Source organism: Aulostomus chinensis, chromosome 8, assembly GCF_037954235.1.
Source record: "Aulostomus chinensis isolate RoL2024-O1b breed Wild chromosome 8, RoL_Achi_v1.0, whole genome shotgun sequence".
NCBI classification, from domain to species: domain Eukaryota; kingdom Metazoa; phylum Chordata; class Actinopteri; order Syngnathiformes; family Aulostomidae; genus Aulostomus; species Aulostomus chinensis.
The window spans coordinates 11,447,848-11,462,156 of NC_141327.1; the positions used below are offsets into that span (position 1 = coordinate 11,447,848).

At 42.7% G+C, this 14,309-nt stretch overlaps 3 protein-coding genes across 3 annotated transcripts; 1 reads left to right on the forward strand and 2 right to left on the reverse strand.

The window, feature by feature from the left end:
* Positions 1-1,922: 1,922 nt before the first annotated feature.
* Positions 1,923-3,055, reverse strand: LOC147257136 (claudin-4-like). The gene has a single exon (XM_086210950.1). It carries the CDS (start codon positions 3,042-3,044, stop codon positions 2,376-2,378), a length of 669 nt encoding a protein of 222 aa, XP_086067076.1. The 5' UTR covers positions 3,045-3,055; the 3' UTR covers positions 1,923-2,375.
* Positions 3,056-4,170: 1,115 nt separating this feature from the next.
* Positions 4,171-6,450, forward strand: LOC147257137 (GTPase IMAP family member 7-like). Its single transcript, XM_086210947.1, has 2 exons — positions 4,171-4,487; positions 4,596-6,450. Exons 1-2 carry the CDS (start codon positions 4,466-4,468, stop codon positions 5,435-5,437), a joined length of 864 nt encoding a protein of 287 aa, XP_086067073.1. The 5' UTR covers positions 4,171-4,465; the 3' UTR covers positions 5,438-6,450.
* Positions 6,360-10,610, reverse strand: LOC147257138 (GTPase IMAP family member 9-like). Its single transcript, XM_086210945.1, has 3 exons — positions 9,179-10,610; positions 8,938-9,009; positions 6,360-7,665 (listed from the first exon to the last, which is right to left on the reverse strand). The coding sequence occupies exons 1-3, from the start codon at positions 9,186-9,188 to the stop codon at positions 6,734-6,736; spliced, it is 1,014 nt and encodes a 337-aa protein (XP_086067071.1). The 5' UTR covers positions 9,189-10,610; the 3' UTR covers positions 6,360-6,733.
* Between the last annotated feature and the right edge of the window lie 3,699 nt (positions 10,611-14,309).

Genomic DNA, 14,309 nt, shown 5'->3' on the forward strand with positions numbered 1-14,309 from the left:
TCATGTGATACCCATTTACAGTTCCATCGTGGGAGGTTAAAATATCCAACTTTTGAGAATGAATGTGACACTTTACAGTGAAAGCTGATCATTGTTGAGATTCTCCAGACGTTTCTGAGAGACGTGCGACAATCAAACGCAGTCACACCCGAAGCTGCACGGCAGCACATGACCTGTGGGAAGAAGGAGCAGATGTGGCTCACATGTGTCTTCTGCTTGATTGCATCAATGGTTTAATGTTGTCAAATAATATCGATGAATCATACAACCAAGTATTCCTCTTCTTCAGAGAAATCTAATCCCATCTTGCCAATGTTGGCGCTTCATACACGTTCATTACTAAGTTTTAACAAACTATCAATGAAGATTCTACTCTTTCTCATCGATGGATCAGTTTTAGCATGATTGCATGATATTTTCTTCTCTAATTTAGATGTGACAGAGAATATCTACAAGTTCAGAAACTTCCCGTTGTAATCGGACAAAAACTCGAATTATAGCCGTCCAACCTGATGTGTGGACACGTATCTGCATGTTTGAATCTGACGGAGGTTATGCAATCTTATCACACCTCCTCAACCAAACATTAACTCTTAAGTCACTTAACAACAAACATGCTACATTCTACCACAGTCAAATTTTCACCGCCGAAAGAACTCCTGTTTAGCTATTCCCAAAGTGTGGATACAAATAACTGCTAAATTATATAAGACAAACAATTATCACTAGAAGTATTTCAGACACGATCGTTGCCTACTGACATTTAACCTGATGCTTACATCTTGGTATGATTTTTTTTATGGTGGAAAAATTGGTTTAAAGACTTCACTTTTTTAATCAAGAGTTAACTGCATCTAAGGGCTGAGTTTTGTAAACATCAATTCTGAGTGTATACTGCCACCAAGTGTACTATGTCTGCTATTACAAAGGTATTACTCCTGTCAACAATGATTATTTCCAAACTTCACAAATGTGCATATTACCCTTATAATAAGAATAAGATATGTTTAATATTATTTCTTGAGAGTGTCCTTTTTGGAGCCAATATTTTTCTAATCACAATGTAAAATACTTAAGCAATTCACCTGAAGACCTTTGGCATCATTCACAGATATATAGAAGACAACGTGAGCAAGATGAATATTTCTGCACAGTGACACACAACCATCCATCCATCCATTTTCCACTTCTTATCCTGTTAAGGGTCATGGGGGGCTGGAGTCTATCCCTGCACCCTTTGGGTGTGAGGCAGGGTTCACCCTGGACAGGTCACCAGTCCATCACAGGACCAACACATAGAGACAGACAACCATTCACACTCACAGTCACACCTACAGTCAATTTAGAGTATCAATCAGCCTCGTCCCCTCTTGATGTCTTTGGACTGTGGGAGGAAGCTGGAGTACCAGAGAGAACCCACACAGGAACAGGGAGAACATGCAGACTCCACACAGAAAGATCCTGTGATGGAGCCGGGACTCAAACCTGGAACCTTCTTGCTGTGAGGCCACAGTGCTGACCACTGCACCACTGTGCCATCCTGACACATGAACAGACATACTGAAATCAGAAAATCACTTACTCTGTGTTTATTGTGTGTAATTGATTTAACAGAAAAAAGACAAAAAGAAAAGGTGAACGATGCAGTGTTGCATTTACATGCACCTCATGTAAACTGAATTCTGTTGCTCATAATCCTAATTACATCAATTTTCAAACCTAACTGAGACCCCCAAACTGTATTGTATTTAAGGTAATACATACTTGATGCTGACACTTTTAAACATCTGAAAATTATTGGGGGGGGGGGAATATATATATATATATATATATATATATATATATATATATATATATATATATATATATATATAATACTAAGAGTATTAACAAGAATAAATAAATATATAATAAAGATCAAATTCAAGGTGTGAATACATAAATACATGCTTAAAAGACAAGAACATCAGATGTACACAGCCCCTCTGTGCACAGACCGCCCACACTCATACAGACATACAAGTGAACACACACACACACACACACACACACACACACACACACACACAAGCAGAGGCAGAGGGGAATTTTAGAAATGTAAGTCAAACATGTTAGCAAACATGTAAATCCTCCCACAAGTAATAATTAATTTCTAACTCCCACACCAACACAAAGCCTTCAAATATGTGTTGTATACTTCATTAGGAAACTCTACGAGTTTTAATGTTAATATTGAAAACAGTCAGTGTTAATGATACGCATGTCATCAGTTCAACATGCACTGACTCAGCTTCATCAGCTGACCAATATAGCGGAACAACAACATAGGCTGAATGTTCTCGTGGTTTTTCCTTCACATGTACAACAACATCAATTTATACAAAAGATTTTTCTGGTTGCTTCACCTCTCCTGCCACCCCTGCATGTGGGTTGTTTTTCTTTGCACCTCCAACAACAGGAAATGCCCGTTCTCCTACTGGAGAAGAGCCAATATGTAGGAGAGTTCCGCCCACCAGAAGCAACACACTGGACCCCCAACCAAGGTACAGCGCCGGCCCCAGTTCTCTCTTTAGAGGGGCTGCAACATTGGGATCATAGAAGTCCTTGATGATGGAATAGGCAGTCCAGCAGATCGGTATCAAGTAGGCGAGGCCAGCCACGAGGAACAGCACCCCTGCTGTTCTAGCCAGCCGAGCCTTGGAGACCTGGTTCCCCTTACCCATGCAGTGAGTACACTTGGCCCCTGTCACCCCAAGTAGGAGGGCCAGCAGGCAGAGCAGCAGGGAGAGAACAGTGAGGCCACGGGCAACTTGGGAGGATGTGGGCAGAGCCAGCGTGGAGTCATAGGTCTTACACTGGATCTGGCCTGTGGTCTGAGACAAGCAGTTCATCCAAAGTCCCTCCCACAAGACCTGGGCAATCACCAGCTCTCCACCTACAAACGCAGACACGCGCCACAAAGGAGCTGCACACACTAATGCCCCACTCACCCAACCCAGCACCGCCAACACCAAGCCCAGCAGCTGAAGACCAGTTGATGCCATGGCTGCTAAAAAAAAAAAACTGAGGAAAGCTGTGGATCTGAATGTCAAACAATGTTCATGAGAAAACCCTCAGTATGTTTTCTTACAATAAAGTTGAGTTCTCAACATGAAGATATCTTGCTGCGCTCCAAACAGTGTATCCTCATTCATTCAGCCTGCTTGTAGTAACCCTCTTCATACCAGAGTCTGTTCTTTATGACAATACTGCAAAGATGACATACATTATTAGCACATTTACTTTGTTGAAGTGCATTTAAAAATCAATATGAACACTCACAAATGTACTTACTTTTCACTCACCAGCATACGATCAGAAATGTGCCGCTGCTGCTGCTGATCTCTAAATGGAAAAGCTGGATAATGTGAGAAGTCCGTGTCCTTCTTCTGTGACTGTCCAGCTTGTTCATCTGGAGCTCATACACAGATGTGTAGGAGGGGAGCAGTGTGCATAATCAACACTCACACACAGAAAGTTATGCATATTATGACAGCACAAGGGCACTTTGTTGCAGACACTGTAAGACATGTTCCAAAAGAACATGCTTTGGGTATCTTGGAATTGAAGTGTCTGAATGAAGGATCTGATTGGAGCCTGATGCATTAAAACCACAATGACAACCCCATTGACGGGATCCAAGTCGTTGTCACGAGAGGAAAAATCACCACTTAGATTAAAGAAAAACAAGCAAACAATGAAATGATTAAAATGTTCTGAGTGTGCTGTGGACACTGATGACTAGTAGATTTTCAAGTTGTCCTGTCCTGTCATCTGCCACTAGATGGCAAAAAAGTGTCTGCTATAATTCCCACATAGCCATAAATATTCCTGGTACTTAAAGGACTACTCAGTATGGTGTGGTGAGAGAGAGATGTTAAGTCACAAATAAGTAAAAAGGATCGCAAGTTCCCTTTGCTGCATGGACGTTTGCATCGCAAAGCCATTATTTATTCGGTATTGATTATTAACTACTTCTCAACCCTGGGTTGGAAACGCACAGTGGGTCTTTTATGACTATTTACACCATATGTACAGTATTGTGAATTTATGATAAGTTTTATTAGCACATAATCAATGAGACAGTGTTTCAGTAAAAAGTATGTTAACCCATGTCGCTGACTACATCTCTGGTTTCTGCCTACAAAAAGCTCTGCAAGTGAGTTTTGATGCAAACCTCCTTTCAGAGTATAAGCTGCGATTAGGGTGTCACATGATTAAGCATGTGACAACTGAACAGTTTCATTCAATGTAAGGTTTTGTTCATGGCTTTAGCTCCAGAGAAACTTAGCTTCTCTTCTTACAGTTTTGGAAAAACAAAACCTGAACAGTGGAAAGTGTGGGAGGAGTTCAAGGATACACACACTGTGATAAGATTGTTATTTCCTTATACGACATTTTATGCTCTTTCTCTTTCTGTGGCAAGATGGCTTCAAACTCAGCTGAGGGTGAGTGTTTCTGTCTTCACTTTGATTTTTAAGTTTACGAGCTCGTGTTTATGGTCCCTCTCTAAACTAAACCACCAAGGAATTAAAATGGGCTTCTTTTGTTCATAGACTCCATCTCTCCAGTTATCAGTGATGTGAGAATTGTACTGCTGGGGAAAACTGGATCAGGAAAGAGTGCAACAGGGAACACCATCCTGGGACGGTCAGCCTTTTGTGCAGCCATCTCTCCATCTTCTGTGACAGAGAAGAGTAAAAAAGAAGCAGGCTATTATGATGAAAGAACCGTCAGTGTCATCGATACCCCTGGAATCTTTGACACAAATCTGAGGGAGGATCAGATTAGGAGGGAAATAGAGAAGTGTGTGGAAATGTCTGTCCCTGGACCCCACGTGTTCCTGCTGGTGATCAGGCTGTGCCTTCGTTTCACAGAGGAGGAGAAGACTGCAATCAGGTGGATGAAGAAGACCTTCGGTGAGGAGGTCTGCAAGTATACACTGGCCCTTTTCACACGGGGAGATGAACTCGAGGGAATGTCAATTGAGACCTATTTACAACAAAGTCCTGACCTCATGGAGGTCGTCAATGACTGTAAAGCTGGATACATTGTTTTCGAGAACAAATACAAGGAAAATCGCACTCAGGTGGCAGATCTATTTGAAATGATTGATAATATTGTGAAAATGAATGGGACCCATTACACAAGCAGTGTCTATGAGGCAGCACAGAGAAAGATAAAGGAGAATGAGCAGTGGGACAAGTGGGGAGATGCTGTGAATACCGCTGGCAATAATTTGATGGTTGCAGCAGCAACATTAGCTTTTAATGCCCCTGGAGCTGCAGCAGTTGCAGAAGGAGCAGCTGCATCCATGGGATCATACGTAATGCTGGCAGGCGCAGGAATCGCTAAAGTTGTTGGGAGGTGGATGAAACCGAAACCAAAAAGCAGCTAAGCATGCAAGCAACCCTTTGAGGACCACAACCTGCATGACCACTCTCATATTTTGTCATTTTTTTCACCTTCTTCACCTCTATTAGTCCTGGTTGTTCTGCTTGAAATGAAAAGTAAACCTTAGGATACTGTACATTATTAAGTTAAAGATCATTTTATGGTAAACTTCAAAAATGTTTGCTTGATGTTGCACCAGCATTTGTATTGTGTGGAAACCTCAAAAACTCTTTAGTAGGCTGATGCAAAGGTTTGGATTGCTCTGCTAAAGCTGAGTACATCCTGTATGTTTGACCCAAACTAATCTTGATCTGTAGAGGTAATTCATGGCCCCCACCCCACCATTTCTGTTTTGTTTGTTTTTTTCCATTGGCACAAAGAGAACAGAGACTTGATTGTAAATATTGAAATGATGGAAATGAACAAGTTGTTTTTTTTCTGTTTTTGTCACAGAAAATATTAATTTCAAGTTCTAAAATGTTTGTAAAAGCTAAAATTGTTCATTCTAGCTACCCACAATGAATTTATGACAAGGCTCCACATCTCAACTTCCTGCCATTATGCATGAATACCCTCTGGCAGGTATGTAACGCAATATCAGGATTCACATCCAGTCTCCATTTCTTCACTTATTTGTGTTGGATGACGTCGTTATAATGGATGATGTCAGCAGGCAGTGATGTAGTAGAAATAGAGTAAGTTGATTCTTAAGAATGCTTCCTCTCTTCGATGTGATTGGTTGGCATACTTTTACTATTGTCTCTCATTTCCTCTCGGGAAGTGAGCTTGTAATGTTACTAATAATAAAACGAGGCAAACAGCACATCACTGTTTCAGTAAGGAATACAACTGATTTGAGAATTGCTCGCTTATTGTAAGTTAAAACCATAAACTACACAAATATGTATTAAAATGATTACATTATGTATTGCATTATTTATTGAGAAGTTTCAGCCAAAAAGAGTCTGTTGGTATATAATGTTCATGCTGGTTTTCTATATGACAAAGTTGAAAATAATCCAAACACTAAATGAGTATAAAGAACTCAAACAAAAAGAAAAACAAGTAGGTTTCATACCGTTTTATACAGAATTTAAATTCACATACTTTTATCACTGCAGGATTTCAAAATGTTGAAATCTTGGATGCAGAATGCAAGGGAAGGCCTGAGGAATATAATCAAATAATTACCGGTAAACAGTAATGGAGGCAGTACTAAAACTGTATTTGCAACATTTCTATATTCATTGTCACATACTGCCGATAGAAGTACACGTCCTTGTCACTGCCTCCCATCTGGTTATACTGGAAAATTGGTTTTAGGTGTGCATCTAATTCCTTTCCACAAACAAATGGCAGCTAAACCACATAACACCCCCAGGAGGAGTGCAGGTGCCCCCAGAGCCAGAGCCACGGTGGTGTCCGCTCCCACAGCGATGACCACCCCAGCAAACACCAGCACTACAGCTGCAGCTGACGCTACACGCACATTCTTTCTTTTAAGTCTTTTCTCCTTTTCTCTCTCTTTTTCTTTCCTCTCTCTCTCTTCATCCCACATTTTCCTCTCCTCCTCTTTCTTCTCTTGCTCCTCTTGTCTTTTGCGCTCCTCCTCCTCTCTCAGCTTTCGCTGGGCTTTCTCATACATTTCGTTTGTGTAGTGTTTCCCTCCATTATCTTGTACCATTTCCTTGACCATGGTGATGAGCTCTTTGACCTGGAGGCGGTCATCTGCGTCATTGTTGTTGAAGGCATGGTATCTACGTCCAAATGTGATTGAGAGTCTCCTCAGCTCCTTGCACTCTTTTAGGGCATTGTCAGCTTTGGCCTGATCTTTACATGTAAACAGCATGATAGTGTACATGGAGGCATCATCTCCAAAGTTATCCTGGATCCACTTCACAGCATTTCTCTCCTCCTCCGTGAAGCGAACGCCAAGCCTGATCACTAGCAGGAAGGCATGAGGTCCAGGCACTGACATCTTGACGCACTCTTCTATCCTTGTTTTTAATTCGTCCTCTGTGATGCCAGTATCAAACAGACCTGGGGTGTCAATGACCTGCACCGTAGTCCCATCCACTTCCCCGCTCTGTGTCTCACAGTGTTTAGTCACAGAGACAGGGCTCGGATCCTCTTTGAAGGCAACTCTCCCAAGGATGGTGTTTCCTGTTGCACTCTTCCCAGATCCGGTCTTTCCGACCAGGACTATTCTCAGTCCTCCAGATAAATCTAAAGCTGTAATGAGACAGGAAAGATGAACGCTGTGCCCTAGGATAAAATGAATCTTGTTTGTTTGTTAAGCCTGCTGAAATTGCTATAATTTATCATATACTGATAGAAAATACTATTAAATAATGAATTAAGTTCATGAATAATGTCCCACATGATATAATGCATGAGGATCAAATCTTACACATACATTTTGCCACAGCTTTAAGATTATACCCATGAGCCAGATTTGGACCATCATCACCGCCTGGTAGCATGCTGGAGCAATGTTTTTATGTGCTGGTCCGTCTTGAATTGTGTACAATTAGTAAGATGTGAAATAATGAAACAAAGGGCCATCAGGAGAAGAGAACTGCCAGCTAATCAACACAGGTACAAGGCACAAGTGTTAAGAGTTTTGCAGCGATACACTTGGTATTGGCCAACTGCAAACTGCAGGGAAATACTGCAGCCAAAAAGTATGATAAATGAGACATCTGTAAAACTAAGACAGCACAGCCAGGCGTATTTTTATTCTTTGCTTTGCTAAACCATGGAGGTTCTGTATTTATCAAATTTCCCCAACACTAGGAAAGGTATTCTTATATGTGTGACCTCATCCCAGTGTGAGCCAGCTTGCACGGGCGGAACCAGGGAAAGAAACTCAGAGACTGCTTCTCAATTTTCTCAATTCTTACACTACATTCATACTTTATATTTAACACTTAACGCTCTAAACTATCTCATCAATCTGCTTTTGCATTTTATGACTGAGGAAAGAAATTCAACATATTTACCTCATTTAACAAATAGATAGAAACTGTGAATTTTGGCAATAAAAACTCTCTCTCTCTCTCTCTATCTATCTATCTATCTATCTACATAGATATTTTGTTTTTAATATTTTTTTAAAGAGCAAGACAACCTACTCCCTCAGGAAAGGAATTTGAGTCCTCTTAGCTTGTTATAAATTCTTTAGCCGGTAAGTTACGGCTTTCTCTGAACAGTTAGAGTATTATAGACATTAGTTATGGTGAGAATGTCATTAGCAACAAAGTGGCACGCACTGTTTTACTTCGGGGAAAGTCAAAGAAAGTGAATCAAGATCAACTGCAGAAAATAGAATACACAGAAGACAAAGGAATTTTTGTTCACACATTGGCAACTTAATATTGATCTAGAAAACAACTAAGCAACATTAAAAAAAAAAGCCATTAGCTTATGGTCTTACAGAATGAAACAAAAGACGGATATATTTAACTGGAACGAGAGACATGAGAGAGAAAAGAATGTGCATACCATCAAGGTTATTAAGACCACACCCATCAGATCGGGGTAGAGTTTTCTGCTTCTTTTCCCGCAGTGGTATTGCTGTAATGTTTATGGATATGAGAGACAAAAGAAAACCAACTATTAGTCACTGATGTTATCACAGTCTATATTTTTCTTGTTTTCCTCTTCTTAGAATCACCAGAAATGAAACATTATAATCAAAGAATCCCTGCTTGTTTGGTATTTTATCATTGAATCTTTGCCTTACCTTCAGCCATCACGTTGGAGGTAGATTTTCCAGTTCCCAGGTGGCCAAATGTGCTGTTCCAGGCCCTGAATTTTTTACTTACTTAGCTCTGCTGCTCAACTTTCACATTAGTTTTCTGGGAAACTTCTGGAAGCCTGGCCTATGCAGAGGGGGCTTCCTATTTCCTTGTATTGTCTCTCAAGTACATCTGGCACTGTGCATAGCTACAGAGGCTTTCCACAGCCCTCTATATATGCTGCATAGGTCTGTGTTTGGATATAGCATAACTATGTCAATTATTTGTCCCTGCTCACCACCGTGTCCTGTAAAATACTCACCTTATACTCTTTTTTTTCTTCCCTAGTTATCCTCCTCTTCCCTCTCACTTCACTCTTGTTCAAACACCTCCCTAAGGTCTGCTTATAATCTCATTAAAAATTAGGTATCATCACTAGTAACATTATATTATTTAGATGTCCTTAAATTAGCTGGTCAGAAGTGGTTAGAACTTTTCAAGGAATGTGCCCTAGCATTTTCAAAAAAGTTTTAATAAGAAGTAGATTCCACCACACTGTAAATGAAGCCACCGGAATGGAATTCAACAAGTGATTCATTATCCAGCCTCAGTACACGTCGCACGTGTCAACACTCTCCCTTTGCCGCTCTGATCATTACTGTCCACTGTTGATTTGAGCCTTCAGCAACCTGTTGGTGATGTTTCATTTTACACTTTGGAACTTTGGACCTCTGACCAGATGCAAAAAGTAAAAAGTCCCCGAACAGACAATAGGATCCACCACTAGTGATGTAGCCGTGTTTACCTTTTGCATCAAAACTGCATCAAATGTGTGAAGGCAGAACATGCAAAAAAAAAAAAAAAAAAGTCAGTAAGCCCTGGAAAATATGTGAACTTTTTTTTTTAATAGTTTTGCAATAAGATTGATATATTCATTAAGTGGTCATCAAGCCACAGATCATTTGGTTCAGAGAAAGTGGTTTTGTGTAACAAGATTAGGGAGACATCTGGTGGCGGGCATGTGTACTTCTACCCACTTCCCCTGTCATCATATTGCGTGACAAGCTGTCCACCTCCCTCCGTCCTTATCTCTGTGACATGACCTCACTGGCTGCAGTGAAATGGAGACTAATTGGACCGTAACAAACACTACTTTTTATACACAGGTGTAGACAAGCTCACCTCTAGCTTATGTTTGAAGTCACGAAAGCCCAGAAATGATGCGATGAGTATGAGAGTAGTACGCCACAAAGGAGAACTAGGGCCATAGAAGAGAGAAAAAATTAGGGGAGGAAGATTTTGTTTTGTCCTTTGAGCTCTCCGAGAAGAAAAGTTTGAGGATAAAGGTGAAATGTTGAGAATAAAGATGATACCGTCTTAATCTGTAATCTTGAACCTTTCATAAAAACTAATCATGACCTCAGTAACGTTGATTTTGCAGTTCAGGCTTTAATGTGTTCGATCTCAGTCACTCTGGATGTAATCTAAGTCAGCGTAGTGCTTGAAATCTCTGTGTAATCTGTCCATATCACAAAGCCATCAAATACTACCTAAAGACAACATCAAAGCTATACATGATCTTAGTGACTTTGATCTTGTGCTACAGATTCTCTCTGATTTCGATCACCAAAGCTATTAAGAATCTTGTAGGCATCTCAGTTTGTCATACCGACTGTCATCAAAAACCAGGCCCTCAGACTCCAGACCCACTGAGACCTCAGTTTTAAACACAGTACTGAACTTTTCGACATGCATGTGTGTATCACGGCACCAGCGTGTAGCTGTGACACACACATGCATGTCGAAAACGGTTGATGTTTATCACGTCACAGATTTACAGACGGCTTTCCTTCTTTTGTAGTTGCTTAGTGGACTGAACCTCAGAGTTACTCTGTTACCAGAGTTTTCCTGGCCCATATTTCAAAATCACAAACCTTGAGCAAAAAAATGTAAGATAAAAAAAAGTGGATGTAGAGCATTTTGTTTTCATTTTATCTTCCAATTGGTTGTCTTAAAATTGGATCTATGTTAAAATAATATATGTCTACAACGAGCTAGGGAACTAGCCGATGGCCTTGCACATCAAAGGGTGTAGTTCTCAAAATGTTTGAGAATCTGCACATTTATTTTGGTTTATTGTAATTCACATCAGGCAAGTTGTGAATTGGTTGGAATCCACTTTGTGGTTAGTTTGTTAGCCCAACCTGCTTGGCCAGTTCATTATTATACAAACAGGGCTGTGTAGCCTGGTCTGCTGTCAGCTAAATCGGCTGTAGGTCGCTAATTTGAACAGGCAGCATTCAAACTTTACATTTAGTGAAATAATACAGACTTTAGAAATAGTTCCTCTGAGTAAACGATTGATTTTAAGAACATAAATTATTCTACTTACCACATATTACAATTGTTACTGTATCAAATCACAGTCACTCATACTTTGTACTTTAAATAACTGCTAAATGTATTTCATTAATCCCAAACACTGAATACAAGGCACAAGGTTTATAGACCAGGTTTGCTGCAGAATACCATGTCTTCCAGTGAAGGTCAAACAGCTTAATGTTTCAGAGGTCAATGCATGCAAGTCTTTGTGTGTGTGTGTGTGTGTGTGTGTGTGTGTTTGTGTGTATGTGTGTGAGTGTGAGTGACAGAGAGAGTGAGAGGGAGAGAGAGAGTGAAAGTGAAAGAGAGATGGGAACAAACTGTATGTGAATCCTCCTCACGTGCAGAGGGTTGACTGTTCTTGTGTGTGTGTGTGTGTGTGTGTTTGAGACAGAGACAGAGAGAGAGAGAGACAGACAGGCTGAATGATGGGAACATGCAGTATGTGAATCCTCCTCACGTGCAGAGGGTTAACTATCTTTTCATGAATGTGTGTGTATGTGTGTGCGCGTGTGTTTGTTTGTGTATGTGTTTGTGTGTCTAAATTGATTGTTCTTATAATGAAAAAGTGTCACGTGCTGTGAAGTTGTTGAGACTTAACAGAAGAGAAAATGATAGTCATTTTCTGCAATGTGAATTTCTCAGAACACAAGAGAACACAATTTCTTAGAACACAAGAGAGCAAAATTCTGTCTCTCACCTCACAGCAAGGACGTTCCGGGTTCGAGTCCCAGCTCCAGCACGGGATCTTTCTGTGTGGAGTCTGCATGTTCTCCCTGTTCCTGTGTGGGTTCTCTCTGGTACTCCAGCTTCCTCCCACAGTCCAAAGACATCAAGAGAGGACGAGGCTGATTGATACTCTAAATTGACCGTAGGTGTGACTGTGAGTGTGAATGGTTGTCTGTCTCTATGTGTTGGCCCTGTGATGGACTGGTGACCTGTCCAGGGTGAACCCTACCTCTCACCTGAAAGCTACTGGGATAGGCTCCAGCCCCCCGCCCCCCCCCCCCCCCCCGTGACCCTTAACATGATAAGTGAAAGAAAATGGATGGATGGATTCATCATAAATATCATAAATTAATTCCCACAACTAGAACATTCACTACCTTGTATTCTCTGTCCTTCAGCCCTGTGTTTGACTGGCAGCCATTTGGAACGTCTTCGTCTTCGTCGTCCACCGCTTCATCCAGTGGGTCCGGGTCGCGGGGGCAGCAGTCTCAGCAAGGAAGCCCAGACTGCCCTCTCCCCAGCCACTTCAACCAGCTCTTCTGGGAGGATCCCGAGACGCTCCCAGGCCAGCCGAGAGATATAATCCCTCCACCGTGTCCTGGGTCGGCCTCGAGGCCTCCTCCCAGTTGGACATGCCTGGAAAACCTCCAGAGGGAGGCGCCCAGGAGGTATCCTCACCAGATGCCCGAACCACCTCAACTGGCTCCTCTCGACATGGAGGAGCAGCGGTTCTACTCTGAGTCCCTCCCAAATGACTGAGCTTCTCACCCTATCTCTAAGGGAGAGCCCAGCCACCCTGCGGAGGAAACTCATTTCGGCCGCTTGTATTCGCGATCTTGTTCTTTCGGTCATTACCCAAAGCTCATGACCATAGGTGAGGATTGGAGCGTAGATTGACCGGTAAATCGAGAGCCTCGCCTTTTGGCTAATCTCCCTCTTCACCACAACAGACTGGTTTAGCAATCGCAAGACTGTGGATGCCGCCCCAATCCGCCTGTCAATCTCCCGCTCCATCTTACCCTCACTCGTGAACAAGACCCCGAGATACTTACACTCCTCCACCTGAGGTAAGACCTCCCCCCCGACCCGGAGTGGGCAAACCACCCTTTTCCGGCTGAGGACCATGGCCTCAGACTTGGAGGTGCTGATTCTCATCCCAGCCGCTTCACATTCGGCTGCAAACTGTGCCAGCAAGAGCTGGAGGTCATGGCCCGATGGCGCTAAGAGGACTACGTCATCCGCAAACAGCAAAGACGACATCCTCCTGCCACCAAACTCAACCCCCTCCACCACCCGGCTGCGCCTAGAAATTCTGTCCATAAAAGTTATGAACAGAACCGGTGACAAAGGGCAGCCTTGGCGGAGTCCAACCCTCACTGGGAACAAGTCCGACTTACTACCGGCCACACGGACCAGACTCTCACTCCTCCGGTAGAATGACCGAATGGCCCTTTGTAAAGGGCCATCCACCCCGTACTCCCGGAGTACCCCCCACAGTATGCTCCTGGGAACACGGTCGTAAGCCTTCTCCAAGTCCACAAAGCACATGTGGACTGGTTGGGCAAACTCCCATGCCCCCTACAGCACCCTAGCGAGAGTGAAGAGCTGATCCATGGTTCCACAGCCAGGACGAAAACCACACTGCTCCTCCTCAATCTGAGGTTCGACTATCGCCCTGACCCTCCTCTCCAGTACCCTGGCGTAGACCTTACCAGGGAGGCTGAGAAGTGTGATCCCCGATAGTTGGAACACAGCCTCTGGTCCCCTTTCTTCAAGACGGGGACCACCACCCTGGTCTGCCACTCCAAAGGCACTTCCCCCGATGTCCACGGAATGTTGCAGAGACGTGTCAGCCAAGACAGCCCCACTACATCCAGAGCCTTGAGATACCCAGGGCGGATCTCATCCACCCCCGGGGCTCTGCCACCGCGGAGTTGTTTAACTGCCTCGGCGACTTCTGCCCCGGAGATTGGACGACCCCCCCCCAAGCACTCCCCAGACTCTGTCTCCTCCACGGAGTACGTG